The 16,878-nt window shown below is 37.6% G+C and overlaps 5 protein-coding genes across 5 annotated transcripts; 1 reads left to right on the forward strand and 4 right to left on the reverse strand.

Annotated features, from left to right (window-relative positions):
• Positions 1-4,278: 4,278 nt before the first annotated feature.
• Positions 4,279-6,603, reverse strand: RHIMIDRAFT_198351 (family 3 glycosyltransferase; the record flags this gene model as incomplete). Its single annotated transcript, XM_023606282.1, has 5 exons — positions 4,279-5,342; positions 5,417-5,635; positions 5,686-6,010; positions 6,072-6,457; positions 6,534-6,603. The coding sequence occupies 5 exons, from the start codon at positions 6,601-6,603 to the stop codon at positions 4,279-4,281; spliced, it is 2,064 nt and encodes a 687-aa protein (XP_023469195.1).
• A 699-nt stretch (positions 6,604-7,302) lies between these two features.
• On the reverse strand, positions 7,303-7,592 carry RHIMIDRAFT_198961 (uncharacterized protein; the record flags this gene model as incomplete). Its single annotated transcript, XM_023606336.1, has 2 exons — positions 7,303-7,387; positions 7,444-7,592. The coding sequence occupies 2 exons, from the start codon at positions 7,590-7,592 to the stop codon at positions 7,303-7,305; spliced, it is 234 nt and encodes a 77-aa protein (XP_023469196.1).
• Positions 7,593-8,119: 527 nt separating this feature from the next.
• RHIMIDRAFT_234837 (uncharacterized protein) lies at positions 8,120-10,378 on the forward strand (the record flags this gene model as incomplete). Its single annotated transcript, XM_023608239.1, has 8 exons — positions 8,120-8,384; positions 8,433-8,810; positions 8,867-9,141; positions 9,190-9,476; positions 9,524-9,585; positions 9,634-9,886; positions 9,945-10,117; positions 10,170-10,378. 8 exons carry the CDS (start codon positions 8,120-8,122, stop codon positions 10,376-10,378), a joined length of 1,902 nt encoding a protein of 633 aa, XP_023469197.1.
• Positions 10,168-12,606, reverse strand: RHIMIDRAFT_89445 (ankyrin). The gene is made up of 3 exons (XM_023615839.1): positions 12,351-12,606; positions 12,265-12,288; positions 10,168-12,198 (listed from the first exon to the last, which is right to left on the reverse strand). The coding sequence occupies exons 1-3, from the start codon at positions 12,577-12,579 to the stop codon at positions 10,496-10,498; spliced, it is 1,956 nt and encodes a 651-aa protein (XP_023469198.1). The 5' UTR covers positions 12,580-12,606; the 3' UTR covers positions 10,168-10,495.
• A 2,641-nt stretch (positions 12,607-15,247) lies between these two features.
• Positions 15,248-16,326, reverse strand: RHIMIDRAFT_289882 (uncharacterized protein). The gene is made up of 4 exons (XM_023613678.1): positions 16,303-16,326; positions 15,588-16,254; positions 15,381-15,532; positions 15,248-15,330 (listed from the first exon to the last, which is right to left on the reverse strand). Exons 1-4 carry the CDS (start codon positions 16,307-16,309, stop codon positions 15,302-15,304), a joined length of 855 nt encoding a protein of 284 aa, XP_023469199.1. The 5' UTR covers positions 16,310-16,326; the 3' UTR covers positions 15,248-15,301.
• Positions 16,327-16,878: the final 552 nt, after the last annotated feature.

The following is a 16,878-nucleotide window of genomic DNA, read 5'->3' on the forward strand; positions in this document are numbered from 1 at the left end:
TAGAGATAAAACAAGCTATTTTGGAAAAACCTGAAAGCACTTTTACGCAAGCTTCTGATTACATTATCAATATCACGTTCATAATGAATATGGTTCTGTTAGAGTTACGAAATTGCGATATGATCATGCAAGGCTCTTTTAATATCGCAAATATACTTCCAGATGGCTTTTTACCCAGCCAAGACTGTGCTATAGAGCATACCATTGGCCCTTTTTCCGTAGCAGATTCTTTTACGAAGGACTTTAACATGCTTATGGAACATCAACACATTGGTTTGATACATTCTTACTACTTTGGCTTAGTTGGTGCGAAAGAGACAAACTTAAACAAGCATCCGGTTCAGATGGCCATCTTCAAGGCCCTAGAATCATCTGGAATAGAGCGAGGCAAGTTTAAAGAAACATCATTAAAGTCTTATGAAATGGAAAATGCTCTTGGTAAAGTTACTACAAACATAAAAAATAAGTGGAGCACGCCAAAAATCTTCTATGGCTTGATGAACAGCTTACTGGATGTTTTGTTACGAGTACATTTGGCGCCCAAACGAGAAGCCAAATACAGAAGTTGTATCCAGAAAAAAGCAGAAGAAAGATCAAAGAAAGATTCGCAACAGCCAGTAGACGATAATAGCAGGACATCTACTTTTGCCGATCTGCCTAGAAATGCAAGAAGGAATATTTTACGAGGCGAAGAATACAAGAAAAAAAGTACGAAACAAAAATAAAAAAAACCTGAAGAAGCTCACAAATGGAAAGCTAAAATTGATGCGTACCAAAAAAGGATTGATGGATACAAAATGGCTGTTTTGGTAAGATACCTTATTTTCGTGCTACAAGATATTGACAATGTAACGTCCTTGCTTCACAGGCTAGGAAAGTCGAAAGGAGCAACATAATAAGAACTGAGAGCAATGTTACAGGAGAAAGTCAACTCGCCAGTAAAAATGATGACGAGGATGAGGTGGAAGAAGAAGAGTTAATCACAGACAACACCACAGATTTAACAAGAAGGAGATTACGCTGCTTAAAATCTGTTCTGAAAAGCCTACTTCTCGATGACAGGAAAGATGCATTCAGTATCGACGACCTGAAAAAGGAATGTTCTGACGTTGGAGAAAAAGAAGCATATCCTTGCATGTTGATTTTGAATGCTTTGAAGCCGTATATTCCAAAGAAGAAAGAACGGTTCATCATAGCTCATCAATTACCATTTTGCATCCTAGCGAATGATACTCTTTTGTATGCTGGCTACAAGAAGTTTTACAGAAAGCTTTGCTCGCAGCCATCTGCTTCTACACTGCATGCTTTAAGAATAGATGGACCATCACTATATCAAACATTGACCAGACTTCCTTGTGCATTGGCAATATTCAACTATGATAACTATCTCATAGAATCGATTGAAGAAGCTCGCCAAAATAAGGATGTTGTTTTTAGCTCATTTTTGATATGAATGCTATAACAGTGGCGTGCAAGTCCAATGATCTAGAGTTTGCTCAAAATATAACACTGTTGCTTGGAATAAAGGTCATCCGCTTGCTTGAAACAAAGGATACTGTGGGTGATTCAAACAAGAAGAAAAGTCCCGCCTCGTATAAATTGACAGATCATCCGACTGTGAAAGAGGAATCTAAAAAGCTAAAAGAGACCCTTGTGCAAGAAATCCAAGGCTTGCAATCTGAAGTCGTTCAGATAGAAAAATTGCTTAAAGATGCATTGAAGAACAGCAATAACAGGGACTTCTCCAAGGACATCAAAGGCTTGAAGGCCAAATGGAGAAATAGCAGCCTTGAAGAAAAGGTTGACTTATACAACGCTATCGAACAAGTCAAACATGAACGAAATCAGTCGTTTTTGTCTGTGCAAGCAGCAAGAGATAAACTGAAGTTGGAAAGACAACTGATGTATTTTAAAAGGATAGCGATGAAGCAAAAACCTGCAATTACCCACGAAACAGCCACTGCCTCCCAAAATAGCAATACTCAGTGGCATGTTGTGCAGAAATGTGGCCATGGGATTGCTAAAGTGGAAAATTGTCGACTAAGCCCACAGGCTAATCCTCCTGAAGAATTTATTTTTTCTAGCACAGATAATGGTCTGAAGACTATGACAAGTACTGTTCCCCTGACAATGAAACGATTCAAGTTTCATCTTGAGCTACGAAATAAGTACAAAGCATTGGAGGATGCTAATGGATGCAAAGAAGAAGCTCAGAAAATGGTGAGCAAGTATAGCAGTGAAGAATCTGATGCAAACTCATTTCTGCAGCTACCGTCTTCTATGGCAATAAAGGCAGGCGATATAGATATTGGCTCAGGATATTATAATGTCTGAAGAAAGCTGGAAAAAACAAATAAGTCAACAGAAGGCAAAGCAGTACAAGCCATTGAAAATAATCTTTCAAAGTTAGACTTAAAGTTGTCAACAAGCGTTGAGCAAGCAATGAATATACACCAGCAACATGTCAAACTGAAAAGGACATGTGAAATGCAAAGCGACCGCTTTCGAAGACGCTTGTGCGCAAAAGAATATTTTTGATAGGCAAGAAAGGTAAAAAGCACAGTAATATATGATTGATGAATACTAACTATTATATAAGCTATTTAGTAAAAGGTAAAAGCAGACCATGTCCTGTTATGTTTATCGGAGACAAAGGCACGGGAGTAGGCTCCACAATAAAGGGATATAGATGATATGGTGGAAAATGGAAGCAGTGCATGCATGGTATGAACATCAATGTGTGCATCACAAATGAAAACATATCACAAACATGCATGTACTGCTTCTCCAAGCTGGACCACCCCATCCATCGAAAGGTTATAAAAGGCAAAGATATCAAGACAAAGGTCAAAGGATCGTTCTTGTGTCGTAATCCTGACTGTGCGTTGGTGTCAAACAAAAAAAAACTGCCAAACCCAGAGACAACCTGTCTGCCCTCGCCATTGGCCTTTCTGGCCTTTGCTCACTGCTCTTTCAGGAGACATTTCCTGAACTATCTGCTAAGATCAGTCACTACAACACTGACTTTATAAACAAGACTGCATCCTTCCTAAATGCAAGAGAATGCTGGGATACTGGTCATGATGCCAGTAATCGAGGTAAGTCAAAGACATTTGAAAAAAATGGCTTCAATAGATCGAGTTGTGACTTAATTGCGGTGGCAATTTAACGTTCCGTAAATTTCACTTGAAAATGGAAGCACTTTTTATCTTTTTCGACTTTGTGAACGCTATTGACCTTTTTGTTGTTGTATGTCATTAAAGCGTAACATTGTTCAAATGGGCTCAAAACCAAGTAGTACAGCTTCACTGCAGACAAACGTTTCCAAACGCAAGAGATTGAATAACCAAGCATCACATCATAATCTACAAATAGACCAAAAAACAAATCAGATAAAACCAACTCAACAGGTAGATATTGGTTAGAGTCATTAGCATCATTATTTACATGATCTTTTTAGTTTAACAAGCAACAATGTGAACAATTATTTAAGCACTATGCAGACCCAGATATACCTGATACCATCACCCCAGACGGCACAAGACAGTTCTTTGAAGATCTGGGCTTATCCATAGAAGACGTAAATTAATCAACACACATGCAACATTATATTCATCTTGTATATTAGGTACTCATATTTGCCATTGCTTGGAAAATGCATACATCAACCATGGGCTACATCACAAAGCAAGAATGGATGGCAGGCATGGAGGAACTAGGGTAAAACAAGGAGAGAAAGCACGGTTAAACAGTATATTGATTTTTTTTATCTGAATAGAACAGATTCACTTGAAAAATTAAAAGCAAAACGACCCGAGTTTGATAAAGCGTTTCATGATCCTACAGAGTTCAAAGAAATGTACAAATATACATTTAGTTATGCCAAGAATAAAGACCAGAAATGCATGGAAATAGAGGTAAGCTTTTTCATTTATTCTATTCAGGGGCTGACACACTTTTATCAAGACGGCTGTTGTTGTGTGGACCATGCTGCTAGGCGACAGATTCCCTATTGTTCATGAGTTTGTTACATTCCTACAAGAAAAGAAACCAGCTAAGGTGATCAATCGAGATCAGTGGCAAAGCTTCTTGGATTTTGTTTCTACTGATCTATCTAATTATGATGAATCTTCTGCGTGTAAGAGCATGATGACAAAAAGAGAGAATAATGATATACTCATATAATTCAATAGGGCCAGTTCTGTTTGATGAATTTGTCGAGTGGAAGAAAGAAAAAGATATCCAAATGTCTGAATAAAGAAAGAAAGAAAAAAAACTTTATTTATGCTCTTTATGTTCGAGTGCCAACTTGTTAAATGCCTCAATATCACCTTCACTTAAAAGCTCTTGCTCTTGTGTTTGGTTATTTCTGCGAAGTGCCGGGAACAAATAATCTTCCTCTTCTTCATCGTCATTTAGTAGTGTATTCACTTGCATTCGTATACGAGGAGATGCAGGTGCCGAAAGAGGTTTAGGAATCTTCACATGGGCTGTCTCTTGGAAATCTTCATCGTCATCCACAAAACTCTCAGGATATGCTCGACGCAGAGACAGTTGACGTGCTTTGATGTACTCTAGACCCATTCGTTTCCAATCCAAGAGATCTGATAGACGCTCAGTACGGTTACGCTGATTGATACGCTGACGACGTGTCTTTTGCACAAACTGATACATTTGATCACATAACTGCTGGAGAGATTCCTCTACGGACCTCATGCGACGATCGGTGATGTAGATACCATAATCGTCACAGTTTTCAATGTTTTCTTCCATAAAGCATCCAAAGCCAGAGAGATTGGTTGTGATTGACGGCACACCCATAACGGTACATTCGGCTGGAGTGTATCCCCAGGGTTCGTAGTAGGATGGGAACACACCGAGATGACATCCACGTACAAATTCTTCATAGTCCATACCAAAGAGAGGGTTATTTGCGTTCAAGAATTCAGGATGGAACACGACCTTGACACGATCGTCCCAGTTGTTGAACAGCTGGAGACGGCGGAGTTGGCTCAGAACAGGGTCTTTGTGGTCGTCGACAATGTTGTGTGTCACGATGGGTGGCAATGAAGTACGCTTGAGAGCAAACACACGACGTTTGAGAAGGACCTTATCTGCGTCAGATAAGAACTTGGCGGGATCGATATCCTCAAGTCGGAGCGCATGTTCATAAATCACTTTACCGATGCGGTCTTGGATTTCGCTGACTGTCGTTCGAAGCTGACGGGTGACAGCCTGTCCCTTGAGTGCTTCCACATTAAAGGAATGCGTTGTTGTTGGCATAATGATGAAGGCTACCACGGTCATCTTTGATCCAGATGACTTGAGACGTGCGTTCAAGCCTGTAAAAAAAAAAAAAGAAAAAGAAAAAAAAAAAAGATAAATAAACATGATTTTCCTCTCTTACGGCACTTACGTCCAAGAGCCTCTACAAACATATCTACACCCTTATTACGGTATTCATATCGACCAGCGGTGAAAATGTAAATTGTATTGTCTAAATCAAAGTCATAGTGTCCATAGAAATGTCCTCGAATAAAATCATGAATCTTTTCCTTGTTCAACGCGTGTAGGTTCTGGAATTCATGCATTGCGGAAAATTTGACAACGTTTAGACCATTGGGCAAGACACCATCTGTTGAAAAGTTCAATTGTTTGCTACAAAAATACTTTCATAGAAATTACCTGGTTTTCTCTTCAAAAGATGCTCAGATTCATAAGCAGTGATATGAGAGACAGTCGTAAAGACATCAGCGCAGTGGGCAGCACCTCGTTCGATACAGTAGCGGTGATAGATACCACGCTTACCTGCCTCAGCATCCACGTCAAAATTGGCTAAATTGTTATAGAAATCGACATCACCAGCACAAAGATAACGACCCAAGAGAGTAGCATGTGTTGTGAAAATGGTACAAACGTCAAGATGACGCTTCTTGATCAAAGGTAAAGCGACACCGGCCAACCACTCATGGAAATGGCAGATGATTGCGGGGTCCCCAGATTGATTGTACTACATGTGCAAATATGTCATTTCCATATCCCGTATTTTTCCCAAGTTTTCCCTTTTTTACCTTTGGAGTGAGCAACCCCAAGAACCAAGTGATGAGATAGCCAAAGAGGATCGCATCGTTTGTTTCAGTATCTGCAGGAGGAGAAGGGATACCAGCAGAACGCCAGAGATCGCCTTTCCATTCATCCAGTTTATGAAAGACGCTGTTGGTATCAAACAAGAGAACATAGGGTGAGCCTTCGATTAACCAACGTCCATATAGGTACTTGACACCATGCTCACTCATTTCATCCAGACATGCCTTTACATGGGGGTTTGATGGTTCACATGCTTCGACTTCCATGGGAGCTGATTTATAATTGAGTGGACCAATTAGGGTATAGCGATCACCAAATTCTCGTATCGTCACTGGGACTTTGGTCTTGATGACCGTGTAGATACCACCCACTGTATATTAGAGACAGATCAGCATATAGTGTCTCCACGCGTGTGTGTATCTTTTCTCTCTCTCTCTCTCTATTACCTTTATTAGCAACCTCCCAAGCAATTTCGAAAAGAAGAGGATTATAAACGTCTCTTTGAACTGCGCCCATCTATAAATCTACTGTATTTACACAAAAAGAAAGAAGAAGAAGAAAAAAGAAAATAAAAGCATATGGCTGTTGTTGTTCATAATGCAATCATTATCCGCGATTAAGACTGAGATTCATTTCATCCTGTGGCGTGATGGGAAGAGAACGTTTGGTGCTGACATAAATGAATCTGGTCCTCTTTTGAATTGCCGCTTGTTCATGAATTAAAAAAAGGAATAACCATGGCTGCACCATATATTCATGCATGACTGAAAGTAGATGAAAGCCTATATCCTCTTTATGCGGTCGATCCGCTCATAAAAAAAGAATGAAACAAATAGAGAGAAAAAAGAAAAAAAAGAGAGAGACTTTTGGTTTACTTAACATACATTCTATTGTCTTCTATTTTTAAAAAGGATGTCTATGATTTCACATCCGGTCAAAGACAAGTTCAAGACATATATTCTTAAAGTATTATCCCAATTATAAAGTTGATTCCCTCTTGATTGATTGTATCCTTGTTTCCAAAATATAGAAAAAGAAGCCTTTATAAAAAAAGAGTCTTTTTATTCAACAAAAAAGAAAGCAGATTGTTTTATCCCAGATGAAGCAGTAAAATAGTTGTAATAGTACTTTTTCCTTTTTTTCTCTCTCTTTTGATTCAAAGTATATATGTGTATATGTGATGAAAAGAATACAATATGGTGCGCAATGTATACATTAAGCCAAAAATCTGCCAACAATATGAAGACCAAATACAGAAGCAATAAAGGTCAAGGAAAGGACCAAGACGACGACTGGATCACTATTATATAAAAAAATGAATAACATATTTACCATTTGTTATATAATAATCTTTACACGCGAAGTCCAGGAGCATCATCAGAATAAATACTCATCATACTGGATGTGCTTCCTCCAGGAATACCGCCACGGGCACTGCTGTTATTCGTGTTGGAGCGAGAAGTAACACGCTTTCTATAAAAGAAAAAAGAAAGGATCAGTATCATCTCCATCATCTCATCTTTCCACGCATTCCCAGTTTCTTTATTGATCTTTACCTGATAGTACCCTTTGGAGTTGAATCAGCCTATCGTTGTTGTGTTATTAATAGATATTGTCTCACACTTATTTTCCTATATTTACCATTCTATTATAATGTGTGTGTATAGAAATAAAAAAAAAAAAGAGAGAGAGAGGGAAGGGAAAAGATTAAATTGAATTTAAGAACAACAGAATTGCTGTGACTCTTTGATTGGTCCAATTTATAGTAAATCCAAAAAACGATCCTTGTGTGTGTAGGCTGTGGCTGAACTAGTCGATACTCTACAAGTCATCAGCATGAATGACTGCTCATTCTGGCGTACAATCCTCTGTCTTTGTCCTTGTCTTTTTATGGCATAACCCAATGCTTACTAAAATAAAAGTCGCTGCATAAATATATACAATTCAATTCCTTAGGTAATCACATGCTTTCCCATGTGAATATAGTCTTTTGTCCCTGAATTTATATCTTTTATATCTTCTCTTTTTTTTAATGACTGAACCTTCAATAACCTATCAATCCTTTCGTGTCTTATTCAAGGTTATATCGCACGTCTTTTTTCGTGAAGTCAAGACAAGTGATTCTCATCTTGTACCAGCATCAGGTCCTTGCATCTTTATTGTTGGTCCCCATGCCAACCAGTTTATTGACGGTGTTGTCTTCTTAAGCAAAAATCCTCGTTCGTCTTATGCCTTGATGGCTGCTGTATCTTATAATAAGCCATTGATTGGTCATGTAGGCAAGATACTTAATGCCAGTAAGTTACTTTAAACACAACATACACATTTTTCTAAACCTATTCCAGTTCCCGTTGTCAGACCGCAAGATATCGTCACCAAGGGTATAGGTACCATTTATTATGATCCAAACAATAATCCATTCGAGATCAGAGGAGAAAAGACAAATTTCAAGAGTGAGCTTAGGCCAAGAGACTTTGTCATCTTTGGAAGAAATCACAAAGTGCACGTCGAAGAAATCATCTCGGATACTCTCTTGAAGATTACTTATTCAATCAATTTACCCCAAGAAGAACAAGGAAATGGACACGCTTTTAAAATCGCTCCTCATGTAGATCAAACAGCTGTATATGATGAAGTCTATCATTACTTGAATAATCATGAATGTATCACGATATTTCCTGAAGGTGGAAGTCATGATCGATCCGAGATGTTGCCTCTAAAAGGTAACATGATAGAGAAGTGGATTCATTTACAAGAGTCTTATTTCTTTTTAAATAAGCTGGGTTTGCCGTCATGGCTCTTGGGGCTGCTGCTGCAAATCCAAGTTTAGATATCAAGATCGTGCCTGTTGGTATGAATTATTTTCATCCAGACAAGTTTCGATCTCGCGCTGTAGTATCATTTGGTCACCCCATCTCCATTGATAAGAGAGATATTGAGGACTATAAGTTGGGTGGTGAAGCAAAGAGGGAGGCGGTCACAAGACTGCTTGATCTTAGCGATGAGGCATTCAAAGCCGTTACTGTCAATACACCAGATTATGATACATTGATGGTAAAGAAAGAAAAAGAAAAAGAGAACAGGCTCTAATTTTTTTTCTAGGTCATTCAAGCGGCAAGAAGACTATACACTACTGGAGATAAAAGACCATCGATAGATCAAGTAGTTAAGCTCAACAGACACTTTGCTTCACTTTGGTCTAAACTGCGTGATGACCCTAATCTGAAGATTATTGTGAAAAAGGTCAAATACTATAACGATATGCTCAACTTCTTTGGTATACGAGACCACCAGGTAGAAAAATTAAACATACGGCCCTCCAAAGCTACCTTTCAGCTCATCAAACGGATCAATAAATTGGTCATTATGGCATTATTGGGAACTCCTGCGTAAGTTACCCAATATGAACAGCTTCTCGATATCTTATTTCCTATAGACTCGTATTCAATCTACCTCTCATTTGGATTACAAACTATATAAGCAAGAAGAAGCAAAGGCGTAAGTAAAAAAGGGATGTGTATAATGGTAACTAACCTTTTAATATAGAGGCGTTAGCCGGATCATCTGTAAAGATCCAAGGAAAGGATGTAATAGCGTCATGGAAAGTAATCGTCGTTTCCATCGCTGCACCCACTTTATACGGAATTTACGCTCTATTCTATTTGCTCTTTTTAATCAAGCGACGATCTCAATTGTCATTACAGTCAAAACTGCGGAGAGCAGCTTGTGTATGGGCAATTCAGCCTATATTAAGCTATTTGCTTATGCGATTAGGTGACACCGGATTAGACATATACAAGTAAGTCGTATAGGTAGAGTGCTTTTTCTGTAGTCTTCTAATCCTCCTTTATAAAAAGATCTATTAAGCCATTGTTTTTGGCTATTCGAAATCCGGAGGCTGGTGAGATCATCCGTCAGATAAGAAAAGACTTGGCCAAGGATATCACGGATTTCATTAATCAACACGCGCCTGAACTTGGACTCGAAGGCACGTCAACTGATGACGAGAATTCAAGGCAAGTCCATGAAGGTAAATATGAAATAAAGAGGGTCTCTATCATGCCTCACTGTTGAATTACTAGATTTATCAGCATCGATAGCAACAACGACAACAGGAGACGATATGCCTGAGTCAGCATTAATTTCAAATAGCGAGGCTGCTAGTATGATAATGAATACGGATGGATCAAGCATCCAGAGCGAGTTGTTGACTCTAGATTCTTCTTCTTCTTCTTCTTCACAATCTAATTTTGAAATTGAAAGCATTGTGTTGGAAGATAATGAAGCTTAGTTTGCATTCCTTTTATTTTATATAAACTAAACATACACTTCAAAACCTTAAACGGATTTACATCAAGGAAGTTTTTGCACAACCAACAGTCTTAAATAATACGGTTTATTTATAAAATTATGAAGCGGATACACCTGTCATTTCTCGTTCAGGAAGGTTTTCTTCCTCAAATGAAGCCAGTAAAGGCTCTAGCATCATTTCTACATTTTCATATGGAATATTGCAACTTGTCGAGATCAGTCTCTTGTAATCTTGATACTTTTTACTAGGTATCTGACACAAGATGTTTATCAATGATCGTACTTTATCTTTCCTCGAGCTCTGCAACTCTGCAAGCTCCTGTTGCAATAGTTCAGCTGTCTTCTTTAATTCGATCAGTTCCGATGGAGGTGTGCTACTGCTGCTGGTCGCACCTGTGTTGCCACTATGAGGATTGTCTTCTGCAGCCTTGATGAGGTACAAGAGTGTCTCTTTTTGACTAAACTGGAGCCATTTCTTAAGCCTAGATTCAAGCAGCAGGCCCCTTTTACCTGTTTCCTCATAAGCAATAGTGTCTTCAGCATTAAACACGATGGATTCTAGCACACGTTTTGTCTCAGCCAATCGCTTTGTATAGAGCTCCAACTCTATCCTTTTCTTTTGAACTGAATTCTCTTTTGATATCAGATCCCGTTCGTAACTTTCAGCAAATGAATCAAATACTTCTGAAATAGGTGGCACAACATCATTGTTGTTTAAGCTACTGATCACTTGCTTGAACATGGTGTTCACCTTTTGCCTTAGAGCTTCATGTGAATTGGCATCGGCGAGTAAAATGTCATTGTTGGTCTGGAAGGGCAGCAGAGACGAAAATTCACCGGCACTACGTCTTTCCATTTCGTTGATATAGTCTCTAGACGTCATTCCATCTTCATTCGCTATCTCCGTACTGGCTCCAGCATCGATCAAGAGTTTGATCAGGCGCTTGTTTCCAATACGTGCCGCAATGGTCAATGCTGTGTCACCATACGCATCTTGGACGTTTAAAATAGATATCAGTTCTGATCGATTTGAGCTTAGCTTGTTGATAAGACATTCCATATAGTAACGAGAGGCATGTACCTTCCCTTTAGAACCTGCTGTGGTCGCGATATGATGAAACACCGTTTGATCCTTCTTGTCAATATGGAACACAGTGGGGCGTAAGAATGTGAGTAGAGTGTCAAATGTCTTTTCATCAAAGTTGTTTGTGAACAAGACACTACGCATCAAGGCTGTTTGTCCCTGATAATTGACTCTATCAATCTCTGCACCATGATCAATAAGAGTCTTGACAATGTCGATACGAGCCATAGCTGAGGCCCAATGGAGACTTGTGTGCCCCTCATCGTCAATGATCAAGTTCAGATCGAGATCACGGGAGGGATATGCCAGTAAAGAAGGTATGCCTTGACGCCCTGACATGAAAAATTGAAGCAGCTTTTGAGCATATGTCTTTTCTCTAGAGTCATAATCATCGATGACCGGATCATCCACAATAATCGCTGGCTCGACAGCTGGTTCTTTTACCTCTGGTCTTTCCTCTTTTACGACGGCAGGCTTATTGTTGTGCCGCCTTTCCTTGACATGTCTTGTTCGTCTACCGGGACTTGCAGCTGCTTCTACTGGAGCAGGAAGAATATGAATACCATGATGAGACATGTCGTCTATGTCTGATATGTCTTCTTCTACCATTTCTCTCCTTACTCTCTTTCTCACCGGTCGCGGCTCACGTGCGGCCTTCTTGGCCCGTGCTGAAGCTGCTGTTGTATGCTTTGGCGCAATCGGTGGACTCTTATCGCCTTTTACAAAATTTAGAATAGGGTCCAGTAGGTTGTCAACTTCATATAGTTGTGCTAGTTCTTTACCACGTTCTAATGGAACCCAAGTACCTAAATTATGCCGACATTAGCAAAAATTGGAATCTCAATGCATGTACACAATTCATCCAAACCTTGGTATTTTCCATAGCCGCCTTGAACTTTCTCGTGTTGTCCTGTTTGTACTTCTCTTTCCAAAATACGAGTTCTGTGTGGTTTATCAAAACCCGCGACTTTTAATATCTGAGTAGCATTCAAATAGGAATCTGACTTTCTGCGCATCACAGCTACTCCTCTGCAAAGCATTTCGTACACTGGTACACCTGAATAAGTTGCTTGGAATACTTGTTGTGAATTTGCCATTATGCTTTATACTGTTTCTCTTTTTTTTTTTAAAAAAAAAAAGTAATAATAAATCACTATAGCTGCTTAAACAATTTTTGTTTTGCCGACGGTGTTTTTGTTACACGGGTATTCAGTTCAAAATGGGGCAAGTTGAAGGGAGATAATGGCTTTTGATAATAAGCATACACAATCTACATTGCCTCTTTATACTTTTAGTGATAAAATAGTATTAGAAATAGATAAAGCATTTGGATAATAGTAGAATTCGTCCCGCAGGCATCAGCTCTTTTCAAATAGCAAAAGCACTAGTATATTGTAATAATTATGCATTGGATTACTTCCAATACTTTTTATAGTATATAATCTTTCTACCTTCCTCTAATGCAGTAAATTATACTTTTACGTGTATGAACCTTTACGACTGCGCATTAGTTGCAACAGGTAAGCTGACTGCTGTAGAGGAATGGTTTGAGCGGGCTTTAAAATGAAGCATGGAGGAGCTTCTCCAAAGACAGAGACAGAGAAATACCCATTCTTTCATACAACGTGCTTTAAGATTTTATTGAGAGCTTATGTTGAGAAGAAGTAAGGGCATCAACCGATACAACTGACACATTTAAGAAAGCCATTCAAAAGAGAATGTTAGGGATGTGGGTAAGTCCATAGTTTATAGCATAGATATCCATTCAAGTAGTTCTTTTTAAGAAAACGGTGACTAACCACTTTAACGAACATCGAGCTTTTTCTTTTAATAACTAACAAGTGTAGGGCGTATTGGATCATAATTACTTCTTAATTCCATCTTCGTTTCGCCTTGTCTTTCTCTATCTATCTCTGCATTAATACTGATAAAAAGGATATTATGCAGCATTATCTCTCTTCAAATTCTAAAGCCTTCTATTCCCTTCTCTTGATCGATGTGCTTCCATATGACTTTGTTTTCTGACGAAGTTACAAGCATTGGTCAAAAGAAGGATCCTTTGGTTCAGAGAAAATGTCTTCACTTAAAGATATCAAAGAGAGAGAGGCAGCTGGCAATCCTGCAGCAGTGCTAACAATAAAGACACAACTTCGGTAAGGCTACTACTATTGTCATATGGCATTGAAACACACATCATATTTTGTAAATATTCAATTGCCGCTTACATAGGTGAACAACATGTAACTGATTCCTGATCATTCAGTCATATCGTAGCATATGGAGTCAATAAGACAAATTTAAGTAATCTGACCATCATTGAGTAGTCATTGAAGTATTCTTATCATCATTAATATACTAGTATAAACAAAGACAATGGCGCAATTGTTACAAAAAGAATGAGCTTGTTTTTCTGTCTTCTTTATCAAGTTGAGCTTATCACTAAAGTAAATGAGTTTAGAAAACTTAACTTTCAGCATTTAGCAACGGCATTGTATTTACAATAACCAATTGTATAAACATATCTTTTTGCGTTGCTGCCTGCCATAGATAAGCCTGTTTTTCTTTCTCTTTTATGCACATGTTCTCGAATATTATTGAATTATATCTTAGTTAAAGTTAAAAAGAAGAAAAAAAATTCTCGATCGTTTGATCAATTGTTCCGTGTAGGTCATGTTTTAATCAAAGGGTAAACAATTCCAATCGATATATGAAAAAGTGTTTGCTTTCCTTTGATCATGAAATAGATTCAAAGACAATTTTATTATTTTATTCCATATAATATATGAGAGCTCTCTCTTTATTTAAAACTATCATTTGATTAAAAATAAACAAATGCATCAGAGCGGATCTATTTTACTCTGAAGAGAGAGAGAGAGACGAACTTAAAGATGTTTTTGATCCCCGATGAATGCAACTAAATGATCACTATGACAGAGGCACAGGTACATCAAAGCAAGCTTTTGCAAAGGATTTTAAGTGCTGTGTTTTTATTTAATTTGATAGATTTATACTACAAGAACGATTTTTTTCACATTATTTCATTTGTATTTGAAAAGCAAAGGTTGAATAATTACACGACCATCTTGTATCATAGCAAATGCGTGTTTAAGAATAATCCTCATTTCTGCATCCTGATGTCACTCTTTCGTCGTGTGTGTATGTGATTTTGATCCAAGTACTTATAACAAGCGTACTGATAAGATTTACTAGATCAACTTTAATAATGTATTTAGAGGTTATTACTTTTTTGCTTGCATTAAAACAATAAAAAAAAAAGAATTATCTAGACTTTAAGTTATTTTAGCATAGAAGAAATAAAAGACAAAAGAAGGATGATATATATATTATATACATGGCTTTATGGTCGAATAAATAAAGTCACCTCACAGATATATGGATGGTTAATAACAGTGACTGGGCCGCGTAAATAATGGGCAGATCAAGAATTTTCGAATAAAAAATGACTCGACATTGAATCATGTGGCCTTTTTGCTCCCCTTTTTTATTTGAAAATTGATTCTAGAATTAATCCCGACGCATGATCTAAGCAACATGGAGCTCTAATTCCGCATCTTTTTACTTTAATTAGATCAATGTCATAGAGTAGAGAATGCTTACCATAAAAAGATTACCAAGCTAATCTATTTGTGATTTGGTTTTTGAACGTCATTTGTTAAAGCATATTACAAATTCACCAAATTGACTAAAATTAAACAATATTGTGTTTGATGAAAAAAGAAAGTACATTTTTAAGTTTTTAGCTTTATTCTTAAAATGATCCTAAAGAAGAGGGGAAAAATAGAAGAAGAAGAAGAAAAGCTAAAAACCGGAACGATGACATGGTTCGCCTAATAAAGTCAATTAGTAATAGTCTTTAAAGGTTAATGACACAACTTACACTTGATTATCTCCTTTATAGTTCTCCAGTGACAAGCGTTCTTTGTTCCGCAGATAGCGCAGCAGTAGACACGAGCATCTCGTTTGCGTATAACCTTTGTTAAATTGTCTTCGTTCGTAACCAGCATACGTCTTCTTTTAGTAGTCTTTTCACTATGTATCAATTACGTTAATATATACTCATTCATATTTCACAAAGGGCACTCACTAGAGACCACAAGCATTACAGAGAAGCTTTCCTTTTGTTTCTTTTGCTATACTGCGTCTCCAAGAAGGAGACTCCTTCGTTTGACAATTAGCACATTTCTTTTTTGTCTTTTGCTTGAGATGAACGGGCTGATTAGCATGTGGCATTCTTTTGTTATCTTGCTTTTTGGTTATTTGAGACTTTTCATTGAAATTCTGTTTCATTTGAGGTACCGTCAAGTTAGCTTCATTTTGACTATTCTTTGGCCCTTGTACCTCACAAGAGTAACTATTATCGGACTTGCATTCATAAGTATTCATGCCGCCATCGGAACAGATGTAAACAGAGTTTTCAAAGTTGAGCATATTAAAGTGATCCACAGACGAGCTTGAAAAAGACGAGGAGTCGGGAGAAGGAGTACCTGATGGGAAGGGAAAACCTTGTGAAGGTAACATTAGAAGACTAGGCGGAGGATGGCTTTCGTGATCTGGTGCAACATAATCCGGAGTAGATGTAACATTTGCATAGTAGGGCATACCATTATAAGGATGTTCCAACTGAGGTCGATCATAACAATAGGGACTAAGATGAGATGGAGGGCCAATAGGGCTTGTGGGTTCAGAGTATCCTGAAGGAGAGCAGATGCCTTGTCCAGAGGAAAAGTTACTTCGATATTTATATGAATAGTCTATACAAAGGTTAATATAAATGTTCTTGATCAATACTTGTCCTTTACCTGTCATTTAGTTTAATAAAAAATAAAATGAGAAGAAATGAGAAAAAGAGAAGCAAACGTTTTCTATAAATCGATCTTTTATATAAACATTTTGTTCTTTGATTTAAAGCCTTACCATTTTTTGTAACTCAACTTGAATAAATAATGTTAGAAACAATAACTTTACAATTGAAATGCTCAATTTATCATTCTTCATATATAAAAAAAGAAACAGCAAAAGGAGTTGACTCATCCTCATATTCTCTCTCATTTGCGCATACAAATCTTATTCCCTCCCTCTCCTTTTTTGTTCTTTTCACACACAATCTCCTTTTCTCTCTTTTTATTGTTTATACAAGTTGACATAAAGGAGAAAGAGTGGGTAAAATATAGAGATAAGTTTAAATTTGATAAATTCTATCTTTAACGTTCTTTTATTATTATAAAACGTGTAATGCAAAAAAAAAGGCATGAATGGATATGAGAAAGTTGACCAAAGTAAGCTGGCAATAATAAAAAAAGCAGTTTGATACTTGTTTGTAAAATATCATTGGTATGTATATAAAATGCACATGAATCAGTTTTTTTTTTTTTTTT

The sequence above is a fragment of the Rhizopus microsporus genome, assembly GCF_002708625.1.
Source record: "Rhizopus microsporus ATCC 52813 unplaced genomic scaffold scaffold_3, whole genome shotgun sequence".
NCBI lineage: Eukaryota > Fungi > Mucoromycota > Mucoromycetes > Mucorales > Rhizopodaceae > Rhizopus > Rhizopus microsporus.

Bases quoted from the DNA above. Each gene is read 5' to 3' on its own strand.
- RHIMIDRAFT_89445 (XM_023615839.1), bottom strand. From the start codon at position 12,579: ATGGCAAATTCACAACAAGTATTCCAAGCAACTTATTCAGGTGTACCA. The intron at 12,289-12,350 runs GTTTGGATGAAT...GGCATAATTTAG, and splicing joins CGGCTATGGAAAATACCAAG to GTACTTGGGTTCCATTAGAA. The intron at 12,199-12,264 runs GTAAAGAACTAG...ATTTTGTAAAAG, and splicing joins TTGGGTTCCATTAGAACGTG to GCGATAAGAGTCCACCGATT.
- RHIMIDRAFT_289882 (XM_023613678.1), bottom strand. The intron at 15,533-15,587 runs GTGAGTGCCCTT...ATTGATACATAG, and splicing joins TGTAATGCTTGTGGTCTCTA to TGAAAAGACTACTAAAAGAA. The intron at 15,331-15,380 runs GTAAGTTGTGTC...TGACTTTATTAG, and splicing joins TATAAAGGAGATAATCAAGT to GCGAACCATGTCATCGTTCC.